Below are 18,139 nucleotides of genomic sequence, written 5' to 3'. Positions count from 1 at the left end.
TAGATAAGTCAAAGAGTCTCAAATTGTACAGAGAGAATCGTACAGTTTGGGAAGAAACAGACAACACATATCTGAGTAAACTTTATTAAAGTTACTTTTCCAGAAAATATATTCAGTAAGTGTGGTAATGTAGCAACAAACTTGGGCTCAAACACCTTCGAAATTTTAAAAGTAATCTTCAGTGATGTTGATCAGGAAATTCTTTCATTGGTGGGATTACTTCTCCAGTTTCCAGAATTGTATCACCCTAGAAAAACAAAGATGCATTAGTGAAAAATCTTGTCTGCAGAGGTGATAGTTCCATTTGGTCAGACCTCATCTGGAAAATCTAGTTCACTTCTGGCATTCACACTTTAAAAGGGACACAGGCAAAACAGAAGCTGTCTAAAGATGAGCAACCAGTATTCAAAATCTTAAGGTATAAGGGAAAGAATAGGGGAAGTTTCACTCAAAAATGACTAGAAAGGACATGAAAGTTGTCTTTACAAAGTGATAAAAGGATAATCTTTATTTGCTTGGCCCCAAGAAACAGAAGCCCTAGAAAGCTGCAGGTAAACATCTTCACTTCAGTATAAGGCGGTAATGTACTCCCAGCAACTGAATGTGTTAGGCAGTCACCAGTTTACCGTTTGGCTCAGAATGGATATTAGAGACACAATGCAAACTTTCCTTGGGCAGCTGGTTCGGGTGTCTTTCCAAACCTGGATACAGTGTGTATGGCAGAATGGGCATGGACTTTAAAGCCAGAACCAAGTAGTGTGAATCCTGGAACCCTCCACTGACAAGCTGTATAATTTTAGGCAAAGTACTTAGCTTTAATTTCAGCTCTCTGTTTAAGACAGCAGGTTCCATCAGCCTGATAGTCCATGAATTGACTTAGTAGAGTAGAATTATCCCCATCACCACCTACCATTCCCTGACCTGGTACGGCTCAGGACTGTATAAACTTGTATTATGTTTAAGCCATTATATACCTGGGGGAAAACTTGTTACCACGGCTAGCATTACCCTAACACAGAAATTAATAACTTGAAGTGGTACTAATGCTGCTGTAATAAAAATTGAACCACATGGCACTGGCTTAGCAGTGGGGCTACAAGGACACTGGCATTGGAGGCTATAAGATGGAAACAAAAGGCACTAATAACTTAGAAGCAGACTGTCTAATGAACTTGAGGTTCTAGGAAAAGTACCTGAAAAAACGTTACAGTATGTGTTTAACTACTAGTGGCTGCCTTAGTAATGTATTTTAAGAAACATAAGCTCAGGTAAGAAGTGGCTGATTTGAAAGGAGAAATAAAAATAAGAATCTAAAAATTCAGGACCTTGCAATATTAGAAAATCAGATCGATTGTTTCTGAATCTCTAAACAGTAACAACACTGAAAAGATTCTGAGAAACAGAAGCCCAATAAAACTCAGTAAACAGAGGGACCCAGCACCGTGGCAAAGATCAGACTGAAACAAAGGTAGCCCTTGAACTAGAGTGTGTTTCTGGTGGCCTCCACATAGCTGCCTCTCAACTGAGTTGAGAGAGGCAGGAGAATAAGGACAAAGAAATGAGACAACTTGATAACTATGTATAGAAACCACAGATACTAGCATGTGGGACTGACTAGAAGCAAAAAGATTAGACTCCTACCAAGTATTTTTCTTTCCATGCCTGCCAAATGTGAGAACTAGATGGTCAAAGAAACCAAACATACAGACAATAAAAGCCTATGACTGTTTCTGATTAAAACAACCTCTGGCCCTCAACCTTCTGTGAGCAGGAGGGAGACTTTAAAGGCTGTACAACCCTAAGGAGGGCATACTTCCCAGTACTCATTTTAGATGTGGTCTAGCTTGATAATGGAAAAGAAAGAATCCCCCTAGACTGAGCCAGGGGCCAGGAAGAACAATGAACAAAGGTGTTCCTTCCAGAAGCAAAATCAGTCCTGTTCAAGTAACTTCCCACACACAGGGGTTAGGAGTCCTTACAGTGTTTGACCACTGGGGTTTCAGAGCCAAGTGACTGCTATGCTGTCCAAATTCCATCGTTGAATAATGGGCGTGGTTGGGAGGCAAGGGATACAGTTCACTTGCCATTGATCCTCAAATCTCCAAGAGAAGAATCTCCAAGAATAACCCTGACGGATATTACTATACATCATCTGAAGATCTTAGGTTGCAGTGATGTAATGGGACCTTGGGGTTTCTCCCTAGGAAAGGGACTTGTGTTACGTGTGTGGGAAGAAGGAAGCAAAGAGCTATTTGTTGACTAGAAGGATACACTGTGGCAGAGACTCCAGGTATGGGAGGCTGAGAAACATAAAAAAGCACAAAGACATGTGGGATCATGAGAATGAGTTCTGGCCGACAGGACATGAAGAGAAGTGATGTAAGCTACTTCCAAGCTTAGACCTTGAAATCATCCCCTGAGACATCCAGCCCTCTCTTTCCCTATGATCTTGGAGCCTCATAGTCCCAATGGCCTCACTGTAATTGTCTGACCTATGCTAGTCTATGATGTCAATAGAAAATAAACTTTTGTTGTTTGTTACTGTCTATCCTATTCTAAGGTATGTACAGATGAGCATTCTTCAGGTCTTCAAAGGGGCAGCTTCTCAAAGGCGTCAATGGTACAGAAACAGGAAAGAACCACAGTGGCAAAAAATACGGAAGTAGGAGAGATGCTATGGAATCACTATATGGTCTTCTAAAGAGAGTCCTCCTTCTTTTCCTTTGAACAGTAATGGCAAAATAAATGATAAACAAATGTATAAATGGAAGAATAAATAAATTACCTAACTTGTTGAAACCAACAAGATAATTGAGCCTACCTAGGCCCTGACACACATCAATTATACACAATGAAATACAGAAGAAACCCCCTACTATTTCCTAAAGCAGAATTCCAACTGGAAGAGTTAGCCAATTTTGGTAGTTCTCCCTAAAATTCCCTTCAGTTGTAGTCGTCAATGGATTATTGTGACCATGTCATTTGATAGAAGCAAGAATCTACATCGAGTTTTGTTTTCTAAAATTACGTAACTTAGAGATTGATGGTAGTTCATTATCTGTGACTAGGAAATGGAACAAGAACATAACATGTATTTGACTCTGCTAAACAATAACCTCACAAACAGCTAGTAAAATACCAACGGACTAATAAGTAATCTTTTAATGATGAAGACTTATTTTAAATTAGGATAATAGCCTACATATTCATAACATAAAATTTAAAGCACACATTAACAGATTATAAATTCACAGATGGAGAGGTTATGGTCAAACTGCCATAGGAAATGATAGTTTGGAAATAATAACAGAGGAATTTAGTTGCTGTTACAATGCTCAGGTGTCTGCTCAGGCTAGTGCCCTAAGTCCTTAACCCTACGTGAAACGGCACCAGTGAAAACCTGTTGGTACCTTCAATTCACTTTAGGACTACAAAGGTCACACAAGCTTTACAGCCAGGGTGAAAAGAAATGTGCCCACATCCCAAGTTCAACTGTAATTGCTACCTCACATTATTTCCTCCTATTTTTTTTTAAGAATATACAAAACAGGCACTTAAACTTTCAGTGAGAAGGAAAATTTTAGTCTAATGATCACTTGGGAAAGGAAAGAGAAATATAATAAACAAAAGAAAAACCAGAGATGTTTTAAGACTTACTGGGAATATTCTGGGCTTCCTTTCAACAATGGCATATGGTTTTGTCTGCAATAAAAGTAATGCTCTGTTAATTATAGTTTTAGAGTTTCTTCTAAAATAAAATAGATCATAACCCAATTTTTTTTTTCAGTAGAAACGCTGGCACCAATTTTTTTCCCTTTTTTTTTCTCATATCCCAAATTTTTAACTTAAGCCCCAAACTTTCACTCAGCTCCAGACTCATACATCTGATTATTTACTCAAGATCTCTACTTGATCAAACAGGCATTGCAAACTTAATCAGGTCCAACACTTAATGTCCCTCAGTGCCAAACTGTTCCCTATCTCTGTAAATGGCACTTTCACTCTCCTCGTTACAAAGCCCCAAAACCCTGACTCCTCAGCAGGAGGAGATTTTATCCTGAATCTAGTTGCTTCTCACCACCTCTAGTACTACTACCCTTGTCCAAGCCTTTATCATTTTTTCACCTACTAGTCTGCCAGCTTCCGCTCATGCCCTCCCTACAGTCTGTTCTCCACACTGCAGGCAGAGTAGAGTGATTCTTTTAAGATGCATCACTCCTGTTACTCCTCTGCTCAAAGTTTCATAATTCTTACAAAAAAAAAAAAAACAACACCAAAGTCCTTGCTGTGATCTCTAAGAACACGATCTGGCCCTTGGCTACCTCTCTGATCCTCTCTCTCTCTCTCTCTCCCTCTCCCTCTCCCTCTCTCTCTCTCTCTCTCTCAACTGTAGCTGCAGTGGCTCCTTTGTATTAATACAATCAGTTAGGCCTGCTTGTGCCTCAGAGCCCTTATGCTTAATGATTCCTCTACCTGAAATGCTCCTCTCCTAAATACCTGCTTGGTCCAGATCCTCATTTCATTTGTGTTTTTCAAATAGCACTTCCTCAAAGAAGCTTAATAAAAATAGCAGCCCCTGTCATTCTCTAGTCTTTTACCCTTAGTTTTTCTTCTATAGACTTATCACCTCCTATAACATTATATACCTCTTTGCTTATCTACTTATTACCAGTCTCGCTAAACATTTCATGAAGACAGGAACTCAATCTGCCTTGTTCAGTGCTATATCCCTGTGTTAAGAACAGTGCCTTGCACATAGGAGGTGCTAAATAAATGTACTTATTAAGCATACACATCTGTACAAGATACCACACCAAAAAATTTAAAAGATTATTGGCATGATGTAAGACTCAGGCAAATTGGAGCCAAAAGCAGGAGAGAAACTCAGAATACAATGTGAGAACATTCAAATGTCTCTAAAAACTGGCCAGAGGCAAGAAGATACTGAAATGTCTTCAGAGAGAATGTTAAATTCAATTAAGCATAAAGGTATTAGCTGAAGTAAACTGGGTGCAACATAGAGGATGCAGGCCTACCCAAACCAAGACAAAGAATAAGGTAAAAGAGAGGCTTTGGGACATCTACTGACATAAAACCTTTAATTACGTCCATCTGTGGCTCAGGAAAAATCACCTGGAAGTATGAATCCCTCAGATAAGCAGCCATATTAATGTCTTGAATTGTCAACCCAGTAACTGCAGCTTGTTAAATTTTCTTCTCTTAGGAGATAAATGTTTTTTCAATCCTAGAAATATTTAGTTAAATACAGATATGACAAGGTAAATTAACCCAGGGTATAAACAGATGAATGTCAAATTTAATAAGTTCTGAAAACACTGGGACAATCCATATATTCTGATATAGAGTATTTGTAATGTTTAAGATAATCAGGCTATTAGAGATTCTAAAAGATTAGTTTTAGGATTCTAGTTAAAATGCATAATTGATTTAGATGTATGATTTTTAAGTTTAAAAAGATTTTCCTTTTTAGGGTCATTAATATGTCCTATAAATACTTAAAAATAAAACTCGACTTAATTTATTTCTTCCTGAAAAAGTATCTTCTGGCTTCACTTTACTTTTTCATTCCTGTTATCTCTGCCCTAACCAGATTCTCATCAACTAATATCTACTAAACTGCAACAGCCTCCAGCTGATTTGCCTGATGTCAATACTTTCCTCCCTCCAGTTCACCCTACATATCAATGTTTTTTATGTTTAAATATATCACTTTATCAACTCACTCTCCTATTTAAAAATGGAAAGCTTCCCACTGCCTACCATGTAAAGTTCAACCTCCTCTGCCTAGCTTTCAGGACCTTCCATTTATTGGTCCCACCCTACTAAGCCAAGAGACTCGCAGTTCTAGGCAATCCTATCTTCGGTAAACAAGACCATGCTAACTACTAACTCCTTGTTTTTCTAAGTGGAACAGATTTTCTCCTCCATACTTTTACCCAAATCATACCTATCTTCCAACTTTATTATAAACTCCTTGAGGTCAGGAATTTCGTCTTATATATTCTTTCCACAGCAATAAAGGAAGACATACTAGGCATTCCATAGTTGATGATCAACAGACATAATCTTAGTAAAGAAAGCAAAGGTGTTGTCAGCAATCAGAAATTTAAAGAACCCACACAGTCAACAGAGAACAAGGGACATAAGAGTGAATTTTCTGAGAACCCCAGTTATTTGTTTCACTCTCCTTTCATCAGGCTACAGGAAAGCAAACCTCAACTGGATTAGCTACAATTTGTTAGGCAGTCCCAAACTTTTTTTTACTGAATCGCTTCATAGTGAATTGCTGACTGGTTTATTACTTTAGTATGTACTTCCTACAAATAAGGACAATATTCTTAAAATAATCACAATACAGCCATCAGGATCAGGAAATTAACATTGATTTATTAATACCTTCTACCTAGTCTGAAGAACCCATTCAAATTTTATCACTTGTCTCCATAACTGTTTGGAGTTATCAAAAACTCCCCTCTTATATAACCAGTTCTCCATCCATCGTGTAGGCTGTTTAAAGTTCTGACTGCCAATGCCATCTCTTTGTTTTTTGTTTTTTTAAAAAATTCATCATTGGTCAATTTTTTTTAAAATTTTATTGCATTTTTATTTATTTATTTATTTTTTATATTTATTTTTGGCTGTGTTGGGTCTTCGTTTCTGTGCGAGGGCTTTCTCTAGTTGCGGCAAGCGGGGGCCACTCTTCATCGCGGTGCGCGGGCCTCTCACTATCGCCGCCTCTCTTGTTGCGGAGCACAGGCTCCAGACGCGCAGGCTCAGTAGTTGTGGCGCACGGGTCCAGTTGCTCCGCGGCATGTGGGATCTTCCCAGACCAGGGCTTGAACCCGTGTCCCCTGCATTGGCAGGCGGATTCTCAACCACTGCACCACCAGGGAAGCCCCCTCTTTGTTTTTTTGACGAAGCAGATTGTGCCCATGAATCAAGTTCACATTTAGTTGACAAGTCCCTTTAGTCTTCTTCAATCTGGAACAAATCTTCCATGGTTCTTTAACTTTCATGATCTTGACAGTTTTGAAGGTCACAAGCCAATTATTATGCAGAAAAGTCCATCAATTAGATTCAGCTTATACATTTTTGGCAGGAACATCGCAAAACATATTGTTTTCTTCTTATTGCATCCTATCAAGCAGTACACAATTTCAGTCTGTCCCATTATTGGTAATGTAATTTAGATTTCTTGATTAAGATGATGTCTGCCAGGTTTCCTCCACTACAAAGTTACTCTTTTTCCCTTTGTAACAAATAAGTATGTTGAAGGTAGGAATTTGGGGATTAATTTTAGCAACTTTTGACGTTCCCTGGCTGAATAAAATATTTCTATGATGATTCTCAAATGGTGACTTTTCTTGTCCATTTCTTATTTACTCTACTGTACAAAAAAAAAAAGCTTTCGCTTCTATCTATTTATTAATTAATTAATTTATATGAGTATGGACTCATGGATTTGCATTTTATTTATACAGCTGGCTATCATTTATTACTATCATTTATTCTGCTGCTCAAATTTGTTCCAGTGGGAGTCTTTTCAAGCTGACTCTGTCCTTTTGATTCATCTCCATCATTCTTTGAACACACTTCTTTACTTTCTGGCACAAGCTCATCTTGTACTTTCCCTGCCCCAGCCCTGGAATCAGCCATTTCTCCAAGGAGCTCTGGATCCTTTCAGTGGAAAACTATATTTAGAAAATAAGCCCAGCTGCTAGATGTGCTAGTTATTGATAGCATGGGGTAGCAATGCTCACAGGCCCTATCAATGGACAGAGCTAGGTAATATCTGCATTTACAGCTATATTTATTTCTATATTTATCAATACATACTAAAAATCATGAGTCACACTAATACTTCCAATTCCATTCCAGTACCACAAGGTTTTCTCCCTGTATTCCATATGCATAACTCTCTTTTCTGACAATGAGAATTCAGGGTTCCAGTATCATCAACATATGTTCTCATTTGATCAACCTTCCTGTATATAACCAATCTCCTGTCATCTCCACCATCACACTCCAGTATAAATAACCTCCTCACCTCATTCAGATTCTGACACTTTACTTTGGGTTGCCAACTCCATCATTGCCCCAAACCACACTCCTTCCTGATGTTTTCCTCCCCTTGCTCAGGTTCCAATATCCTACACCAGGTTGCTGACACTGCTGCTCTCCAAACAGGTATACTCACCAATTCCCTGTCCCCTTACCCCCTCAGCAACCCACTCAGGATCTAACCCTCCTCACTGGGCACAAGAATGCCCTCCTCACTCTTTGGGTTACAAAACTCCATGCTGGGCAACTACCATCACTCTCCCTTCCATGCCACTCCCCAAAATGCGCTCCTTCCTCACCCTGCCTGGGATTTAACACCCTACACCAGGGTATCCCTAGCCTTTAAAATATGGCAACAGACTCAGTTCAATGCAAGATCTTTCAGTGAAAAAAATTCAAGCTTTTGGACATGCTGAATTCTAAAGAAAGTAAGTTGTGAAAAACCAGACAGAGCAAAGGAAAAGGAAATGATGACAAAGATAACCTTTATCTATTGTGAATTTTATCTTATACCAGATCTGTGCTCAAAAAAAAGGAGCAGAAATTATTTTCTCCCTTCCAACTCAGGACCCCGAGTTTGCACCAGTATTATTAGGTCAACTACATTTCTGATCACTTAAACATTGTTTCATGAGGAAATGCAATTCAAGTTGTAAACAACTAATATAAAGATCAACTTTTTGAAAAACCATACATTACCTAAGTTTCATTAAACCTTTTACCTAAAAGGATTCAAAGTAATTCAAAATCAGTTATAAGTGGCAGATTATGTCCACTAAGTAGAGCTGGGTAAGGCATAGCCACATAGGAAATAATTTTGTACAATATTAAAAATAAATTCTGAAAAATACATACTTAAAACACACTTACATTCACATGATATTTGAGATAATAATGAATAATCCAGACAGGGATCAGTATATGAGTAAAAGCAAAGATACTGTGTCGGTACGTCTTATAGATCTGGGGGGAAAAAAACATAAACGAAATAGATATCTTATTTTTTATACATTTGTGGCAGAAAAAAAAGCATCAGTGATATAACAATATCACGATTATTGTAAAATCTCTAAATGCTATATATTTCCATATAGTCTGTAGCTAACCTCACACACCGAACATTCTTACTAAACATAGTGCCTGCTAGGTGACACCTACAGAGTTCAAAGCAAAGGAGGCTTAAGACAAGCAGCATTCTGCAAAACTATAGTACTGTATTTATAAATATGTTTTTAAAAAGACTTCTAAAAATATCCTTATTATAAGTTTGTTTAAGATAAAACATGGCATAAATAATGAAAGAATAATTCTAATCAATTTAACCAGAGTAATCAGAACTACAGAATTTTCAGGTAAAGTCATTTCCCTAATTTATCAATTTCAGATACCCATAATCAACACCACTTGTATCATTCTAGGTGTAGGGCAGACAACCTTGAGTGCACTAATGCTGGAAAAAGAATGTTTTACATACTGGGATAAGGGTGTTCCGAGCTCACTTTGAGGTGCCTTCAGACACAGTATTTTTAAAAAGAAAGGCAAAAGACAGCTAAAAATGGAACTTTTCCATGGCAACCAATTTGACTGAAACAAACCTATCCTGTCAGGGAAAAGACAATCTAGATTCTAAGTGTTGTAATAGATATGATTATGAAAGAAAAAGTTAATTCAAAGTAAGGTAAGACAGATTTCAACAAATGATTATTTACTTCCTTACATCACTGGCTGACGGGTGGGATGTCAACTTTCAACCAGTGGCTGCCAAATCAGTTAAGTAATGCCAGAGATACAAAGGGTGAGAAGAGAGGAGAGTTGAATTAGAGTTTAATTTTACCATCATAAATAAGTATCTAATACCACTTTCTTAAAAAAATTTGCACCAGACTTTGTAGCACAATAAGATACACATGGATTTCAAAGTGAACTTCTTCAATTCCTAGCCCTGGGACCACAGGTAAATCACTGAATTTTTGCAAGTCTCGGTTTCCACATATTTAAAATGAGGATTAGGAATGGTTTCTACCTTATAGAAGTAAAAAATTAAATAAAGTTAACACATGTAAAACCCTCAGCAAAGTGCCAGGCACAAAGTAAGCACCGAAGTGTTACTTATATTATTACCATTATTATTAGCCAAACTCGCAAGGAATTCTGAGATACAGCATTCATCATTCATAATTGATGTGATTTAATTAACGACCTCAAGAAAATGTCAGGAGACCCTGAAAATAAAGATAGCACTTGAGTGAGTGATTTTCTGCAAAGTCCAGGAATGGCATTCTTAAATGAAAGCGTGTGTTCAACGTACGTAGTACCAGTTAAGAAAGGGGGCTCTTGAATATGACTCACTCAGCATACCAATAGGACCCCTTCTTTTATGGTCATTACATAGAGCTGTATTACCAGCTAGAGGCTCCTTGTGCCTTCTGGTAGTCGAGTGCAGTGTTAGTTGGTCTCTATAATCTCAACCTCAAAAATCAGACAAGTGTCTTCAAATACTAAAATCATTGAATTTTAACTCTAGTGAATCCTTGGCCATCATTCTGAGGGAAGGTCTCCACAGTCAAAAGAGAACCAAGCCTGCAGTGTCCTGTAAAACCCAGGCGAAGATTCGCCTCCTTCTCATCACACTTGACAGCCAAAGGGCAAGACCATCCCAAAGCCATACAAGCTCCGGACTCCTTACTCCTGACTCCCAGCCCATGATTCCTGGGACCAGAGAGCGTCCCAGCTAAACCTAAGTCTCGGTAGAACCTGATTCTCCCTTGGGGAACTACCAGAACTTTCGGGGGTAGAGCGACTCAGTCCCTAATGTGGCTACAGTGAGCAGGCGTCCCAGCAGCCAGGCCGGGGACCGCGACGGGGCGGGAGTCAGGGTGGGTGTGTGGGAGGGCCGTCACTCACCACGTTCTTCCAGGAGGCCCCGTCCTGCAAAAACTTATTCCAGAATTGCTCCATAGGCCACACCCTCCGCGGGGGCAGCACCGGTTCCCGGGGGCTCAGCTCCTGATCCTTCAGCCATCGCCTTCTCAGCTCTCGCAGCTGCTGCAGCCGCAGTTTCTCGTCGGACGTATACCCTGACATGTCGCCGCTGATACCAAGGCAGCAGGATACGGCGCGCCCCCGAACCAGGGTCTTGTCACTTACGCGCGCTCCCGCTCTGCAAAGCGACCTTGCTAGGACGCCACGGAGCGGCGCACCGTTATGACGTCACTCTGGTCCTGCCTCCGAGCGGCTCCAATCTGCGCGTAGTGGCTGGGCATGCGCAAAGCCCTCCACACACCTTCCGGGTTTACTGGCCCAGATTACCAGTGGCGGCAGTACCGCCTTAGTTACCGGATGAGGAGGGAAGTGATGAATGAGAGAAAGTATGAGAGGTCAGAGCACTAGAGGTTCTGATAAAGAACTGGTGTGCTGGGAGTTGGGAGGGTGAGAATATGTGATTCAATGAATGTGACGTCCAAATGCAAAATTCTTCATTTGCCTCTCCCACCTTGCAAATCCTCTTCCCGTGACCTACAGAGTCTGTGGAGACCCGTTACATCTAAGTTTAAACCCCAGACTTGTCAGTGACTGGTTAGGCGACCTTGAGCAGCTGTCTCAGTCTGTTCCTTCATCTGTACTGCAGAAGTAAAAATAGTCTCAATATCTAACAGAATTATACACATTCACACTTTGAGCCAGCAATCCCACTTCTAGAACTCTATCCTAAAGATATCGTGGTAAAAGTGTGTGAAAGACTATTCACTGCAGCACCATATGTAATAAAATACTGTAAATTGCCCCCAAAGTTCCTCAGTAAATGGCTACTTGAATAAATTATGGTAAAATAATGCAATGAAGTGCTCTATATACAACTGGAGTGAGCTCCTGAATACATATATTGTTAATTGAAAAAAGCTGTGGAAAGAAGTGTGTATAGTATACTACCTTTCATCCAAAAAGGGGAGGGTGGTAGTAATACTAAATAAGTATATATATACATATACTATAGTATATCTAGTAATACTATATATATATATATATATATATATTTGCTTAAAGTTTAAAAATAACGGAAAGGAAAATTACTGATTTTTTTTTAATGTTACTTGTAGGGAGAGGAAGGCAGTAGGCTACAACAGACAGAGATAGAACCTAAACTTCTCTGAATTTATAAAAAGCAGCCTTTAAAAATCAAAAGAAAAAAATACATGGGTCTAACTGATCTGCTTGTTGGCATAATTTCAAAAACATACACCATTTCAGGTAACTTTAAACCATCAAATTACTGTACATCCATGGAGAGATATACCTCAAAGAAAAAAGAATTAAAAAAAAAAGTAAAGAAAAGAAAGAAGTCAAACTGTTTTAAATGATCATATTGTTGGTAGTGATGGTAGTGGTGGTATTGTTAATCTGACACTGAAAATAAACATTTATGCCGGGATTTTTGTTATGGGAGAAAGGAGATACAAATGTAAATTGTATGAGTTTAAGTAAAAACTCTGTAGTCCTAAATTTGGACAGGAATAAACAGTATTAACTCATGATGTATTTTATCTTTAAATAAATATATAATTGTATCTTAACAATGCCTATGAAATGGCCTAAAAACTATGGCCAACCCAGTAACCATGAACATCTTTAGCTCCTAGATTGTGATCTCTAAATACCATTTTCCATTAAAAGGAACCAAGACTCCTTGGAGCAGCAGTTCTCAAAACATTTTGCTCCCCAAATCTCTTTAAATTCTTAAAATTGTTGAGGGCCCCAAAGCGTTTTTATGTATGTGGGTTATATCTATTGATGTTGACTGAATTAGAAATTAAAACAGTTAAAAATAACAAAGTATCTATTAACAAAAATTACTTAGTGAGAAGAGTACCATTGTTTTACATTTTTGTAAATCTAATGTCTGGCTTAATAAATGACAGCAGAATTCTTAGAACTGCTTCTGCATTCAATCATAATATTGCACATCATGTAACCTTTGGGAAACTCTGTATATATTTGTGAGAGAATGAAAGTTAAAAAGGGCAAATAGCCCTTAGTATTAATATGAAAATAAGTTTGACCTCACAAACCCCATGAAAGGATCACAGGGACTCCCAGGGGCTCCCAGATCACACTGTGAGAACCATCACCTTGGAGAAATAGCTAATTTCAGGTTCGAGTTAAGAAATATAAAATAAGCCTGGAACATCTTGTCTTAGCAGAAAGCAGGGAAGTTTTTAAAGACTAGTAGGGTCATGTCAAAAAGATTCAGGAGAGAACTTCAATAGACTTACTTTGGTCAATAAGTATAGTGACTTCAGTGGAATGAAAAATATCAAATACATTCACATACATAAGTTCATGATTTTTTAAAAACTTATTGGTCACTCCTTGATAGTGTTAGGGAACCAACTCATTATTTTGAAAACTGATAAGTACAGGAAAAATCAAGCATTTTTCTGTCCTCTTTATATCTTAAAGTAACATCTTAAAGTAACAAAATAGTTGATGAGGGGAAATTTATTCAAAGGAACATAAAAACCTAATAAAAGAAGAATGGATGCAGTTAGAATATCACTGTTTTGCAACCGTTGGTTTATTAATGAATCAATGCCCCTGATTGTCAAGAAGTTGACATTCCAAAAAGAGAGCAACTGCGCCTCCTGAGGTGAGGTGGAAGACTGCCTCACTGACTGTGAAGTAGCCTTGCCAAACAAAAACTTGAACTTGAATCTGATCAAGTTTCTCAATCTAACCACTCATTTAAAGGAAATATAAGGGAGAGAAGAACTCCTTATATGACACCAAAATGATACATTCAGACAAATATAGATTGTAGAAACTTCAGACACGCAACTCAGTTTCTTAAACAAAAATATATGGAGGGGAAAGAGGGAGAGAGAGAACCTATAGATTACGAGAAACAACTTAATAAGAAAACAAACAACCCAATTTAAAAATTGGCCAAAGACCTTAACAGACACCTCACCAAAGGAGATATACAGATGGCAAGTAAGCATATGAAAAGATGCTCCACGTCATATGTCATCAGGGAAATGCAAATTAAAACAATGAAATACCGCTACACACCTATTAGAATGGCCAAAATTTGGAACACTGACAACATCAAATGCTGTGGGAGAGGGATGTGAAGGAACAGGAGCTCTCATTCACTGCTGGTGGGAATGCAAAATGGCACAGCTACTTTGGAAGACTGTTTGGAGGCTTCTTACAAAACGAAACATTCCCTTATCATAAAAGCCAACAATTTTGTGCTTTGGTATTTACTCAAAGGAGTTGAAAACTTACGTCAACACAAAAACCTGCACACAAATATTTACAGTAACTTTATTCATAATTGCCAAACTTGAAAGCAACGAAGATGTCCTCCAGTAGGTGAATGGTTAAATAAACTGTGGTACATCCAGACAATGGCATATTATTCAGTGTCAAAAAGAACTGAGCTCTCAAGCCTTGAAAATACACGGAGGACTCTTAATTTCAGATAGCTAAGTGAAAGAAGCAAAGCTGAGAAGGCTGCATACCGTATGATTCCAACTCTATGACATTCTCTAAAAAACAAAACTATGGAGACAATAAAAGATTAGTGGTTGCCAAGTGGGTGGTGGGGACATGAACAGGCAGAGCACAGAGGATTTTTAGGGCAGTGAAAATATTCTGTATGATACTATTATAACGATGGATATGTTGTTATACATTTGTCCAAACCCACTGAATTCACAACACCAAGAGTGAACACTATGGACTTTGGGTGATTATGATGTGTCGACGTAGGTTCATCCTTGTTTAAAAAAAAAGTACTATTCTGGTGAGTGGTGTTGGTAATGTGGGAGGCTATGCATGTGTGAGAACAGGGGATATATGGGAAATCTCTATACATTTCTCTCAATTTTATTGTAAACCTAAAACTGCTCTAAAAAAAAATTTTTTTTTAAAAAGGGAGACAATGAGAGAAATTTGAACAATACCTCCATCTTTTATGATATTAAGAAATTTCTGTTCATTTTTATGGGTGGTGATATTGTGGTTATATTTTTAAAGGGGAGTTCTTATCTGTTAGAGATACCTTCTAAAATACTTATGAATGAGAGGGATTATGATACCTGCGATTTACTTCTAAATAATGGAAGAGGGAGGAAAGAAGTATGGCAGAAATAAGATTAGTAATGAGTGGTAATTCTTGAAGCTGACTGATAGGTAAGTAGGGTTTGATTATTCTCCTCTCATATACTATTTTGTATATGTTTGAAATTCTCCCAAATAAAAGAATTTTAAAGATTTATGCCTTTATGCAGCATACTTAGGCTCTCAACTCTGTCATGATGAGATCCCTACTGAATACACTGTAATGGCCTATATGGGAAAAGAATCTAAAAAAGAGTGGATATATGTACCTGTATAACAGATCCACTTTGCTGTACACCTGAAACTAACACAACATTGTAAATCAACTCTACCCCAATAAAAATTTAAGAAAAAAGAATTAAAACCACAAACAACAACAGCAAAAAACAAGTGTAAGCCCCTGAGTGCTAATTATCCCCAGAAGGGCTGTGTTTAGGTCCGCAGTGAAGCATTTGAGAGCACAAATAAGTGTTTCCTTTGTGAGTAGAGTTAAAGACGCCTAGCAGTTTCTTGAATCTGGGGCCTTCATGCTGACTTGCTCTGGAGCCCTAGTACACTTTCCCCCATTTCCCACCAACACCACATTTAAAAAGGAAAACAAAGAAATGAAATCAACATTGTTTTGGAAAATATATTCTTATACCACTGGCTACTGCCTACCATAGTTCCACCCCTTCCCATTTACCTGTGGCTGTGAAATCCATCAAGATGAGTTGAAGAAAAATAAAGCACAACTGGGGAGCATGTCCAGCTCAGCACACCTGGGAAATGGACTCACAAAATCAGACGGTTGGCAGCACCTGGATTAACTACTTGATATTCCCACAAGAGGGCACTCTAACTTTCTGAAAAATCATAAAATCAATTAAATTGTGTTTTATATAAGGTCTAATTAACCAGCCCATAAAACTTGGAAAGAGCTAAGGCATGGTGGACAGGGAAAAGGGGATAAAGCGAGAAGTTGTCTTCTGTCAGTAAACTTACCTCTTCAACTTTGGATCTGTCTAATAAGGGTCTATACTTCCAGCTATGTTTTTATAAGCCAGTTCAGTTGGACCCCTGCAAGAGTGCACTAGTTGGGGTAGACACAAGATTAAGGCCATGGATTTCAGGTGGTGTGGGACAGAAGGCTGAACTGTGTGCAGGACCTCCCCTCCCTCCCAACACACACACACACACACACACACACACACACACACACGAGTCTGAGTCTGCCAGCAGGAATTGAGATGAGCATTCCACATCAAAGTTCCCTTTCCTTCCTTCAGTCAAAATTTAAAAACCCTTGTGCTGTCTTCATTTTAAGTACTGCTTAAGGCTACTGTTGAAAAAATATTTAATTTCCCTACAAATTCCTTTATCTCCCAGTAAGATTCTTTCATCTTGTACTTCTGCTTTAAAGAAAAACACTGTATCTTCCTACCATACAAGGCATCATTATTTCCAAAAGGGCAAAGGGGAAAAGGATGCTTGCTTATGTTGATCAGAAAAATCTGTGAAGCTGCTTAAGAGGGGGCATTCTCCTACAAATCCCTATTCTGAAGCTTTTTTTTTTTAAACCAATGTTTTAGGGGTGTACAGAAACTAATATAATGAGCAACTTCATGGTGAAGTTCATTACTAACAGAGGCAGAAGATCACACACCGTGTGCCACAGATAAAGCTTTGAGCTGAAACCTTAGTTTAACATTATAGTTTCCATCTATGGAGCATGGTTGGCATGACTACAGCATCTTAATTTCCTTCTGAGACTGGTAGAGCAGACTAAGTTGTTGGACATCTTAAGCATTTAGTAGTCCACAACAATGTCCATTGCTCAAGTTTTTACTTCTATTTGGATGCCTGCACTTTCAGTGGCAAGTGATGCCAATCAGAAATTACCCTAGAAAGAGCGATTAATGAAAATCATTATCTCTGTAACAAAGAAGGTATCCTCCAGTTCTCTACAAGAGTTTCTAAATTTTGTTTTCATTTTAATGATAATTTTTAACATGTAGTGTGAGCATACTCTAGATCGTTTCAATAACCACCTTATAACCAAATACCTAAATTTGCATGTGTGTTTACAATTGCCAAGTGGAGGCCATGTGATATTATGACACACTATGTAAACAAAGGCTTCACAGTCAACCATGGGTAGGGAAGTAGTAAACGGAGCCACCTCACAGCACACAACACATCACAGCAAAGATCCCATCTTTGTATATATTGACTAGCAACAGTTCATTCAGTAAATAAGGTAATAAATAGACGAAATGAAAAAGTTTTCATTATGCCTTCTTATTGTTGGGATATTATGTTACTATTGCAATTTGAAGGGTGCTATTAAGCAGATCAGCCCAACAAAACAACAAATTGGTTAAAATTAATATCACTGTTTGAAAGGAAAAATAAAAAGCAACACTCAATAACTCAGTGTTCCAGCATGTTCAAAATCAAGGCACTATACAATGAAGCAGAAAACCCCAAAACACATCTTTCCATTTTTCAACCCAACATCATTGTTTTTATTTTATTAAAACAAATCCATTATTTGAATCTTATTCATGTTATATTTTTGTTCTCATTTAATTTGTAAGTTAATTTCTGTTTCATAGTTGAAGCCGAATATAGACAGTGAGGTTATATGTAATTCGTGTTTGTGAATATTTAAGTAAAGTTATAATGAAAATTATTTTACTCTAGGGATATGCAAGAATTTGTTTTCTCTCCTTTAAAAGGGATTATTACTTACTCAAATTTGAAAAACAGGAATTCCCTGGCGGTCCAGTGGTTAGGCGTCTGTGCTGAGGGCCTGGGTTCAATCCCTGGTTGGGGAACTAAGATCCCGCAAGCCGCACAGCAAGTCCAAAAAAATGTGAAAAAAAAAACTGACGAACACCGTTGTAACATCATGCGGGTTTATTTCTCCCCCCAACCCTGCTTTTTTTCTTAG

At 38.2% G+C, this 18,139-nt stretch overlaps 1 protein-coding gene across 2 annotated transcripts; it reads right to left on the bottom strand.

Moving 5' to 3' along the window:
• Positions 1-68: 68 nt before the first annotated feature.
• NDUFB6 (NADH:ubiquinone oxidoreductase subunit B6) lies at positions 69-11,302 on the bottom strand. Of its 2 annotated transcripts, XM_082402482.1 has the most exons (4): positions 10,987-11,299; positions 8,953-9,045; positions 3,658-3,702; positions 69-247 (listed from the first exon to the last, which is right to left on the bottom strand). In XM_082402482.1, exons 1-4 carry the CDS (start codon positions 11,164-11,166, stop codon positions 179-181), a joined length of 387 nt encoding a protein of 128 aa, XP_082258608.1. In that variant the 5' UTR covers positions 11,167-11,299; the 3' UTR covers positions 69-178. The 2 variants fall into 2 exon arrangements, with proteins under 2 accessions (XP_082258608.1, XP_082258609.1); XM_082402483.1 differs by lacking the exon at positions 8,953-9,045 and having other exon boundaries at positions 10,987-11,302.
• Between the last annotated feature and the right edge of the window lie 6,837 nt (positions 11,303-18,139).

The sequence above is a fragment of the Balaenoptera borealis genome, assembly GCF_965194805.1.
Source record: "Balaenoptera borealis genome assembly, chromosome: 8".
Classification (NCBI taxonomy): domain Eukaryota; kingdom Metazoa; phylum Chordata; class Mammalia; order Artiodactyla; family Balaenopteridae; genus Balaenoptera; species Balaenoptera borealis.
The sequence above is the reverse complement of the archived record's forward strand: the minus strand, read 5'-3'. Positions and strand labels throughout refer to the sequence as shown.

What these genes read in the sequence shown, in the direction of transcription:
- NDUFB6 (XM_082402482.1), bottom strand. Translation starts at nt 11,166, where the DNA reads ATGTCAGGGTATACGTCCGACGAGAAACTGCGGCTGCAGCAGCTGCGA. An exon ending in GGGCCTCCTGGAAGAACGTG is followed by an intron (nt 9,046 to 10,986) that starts GTGAGTGACGGC and finishes TTTTCCCCCCAG; the next exon opens with ATCTATAAGACGTACCGACA. An exon ending in ATCTCAAATATCATGTGAAT is followed by an intron (nt 3,703 to 8,952) that starts GTAAGTGTGTTT and finishes CTTTTATTGCAG; the next exon opens with ACAAAACCATATGCCATTGT.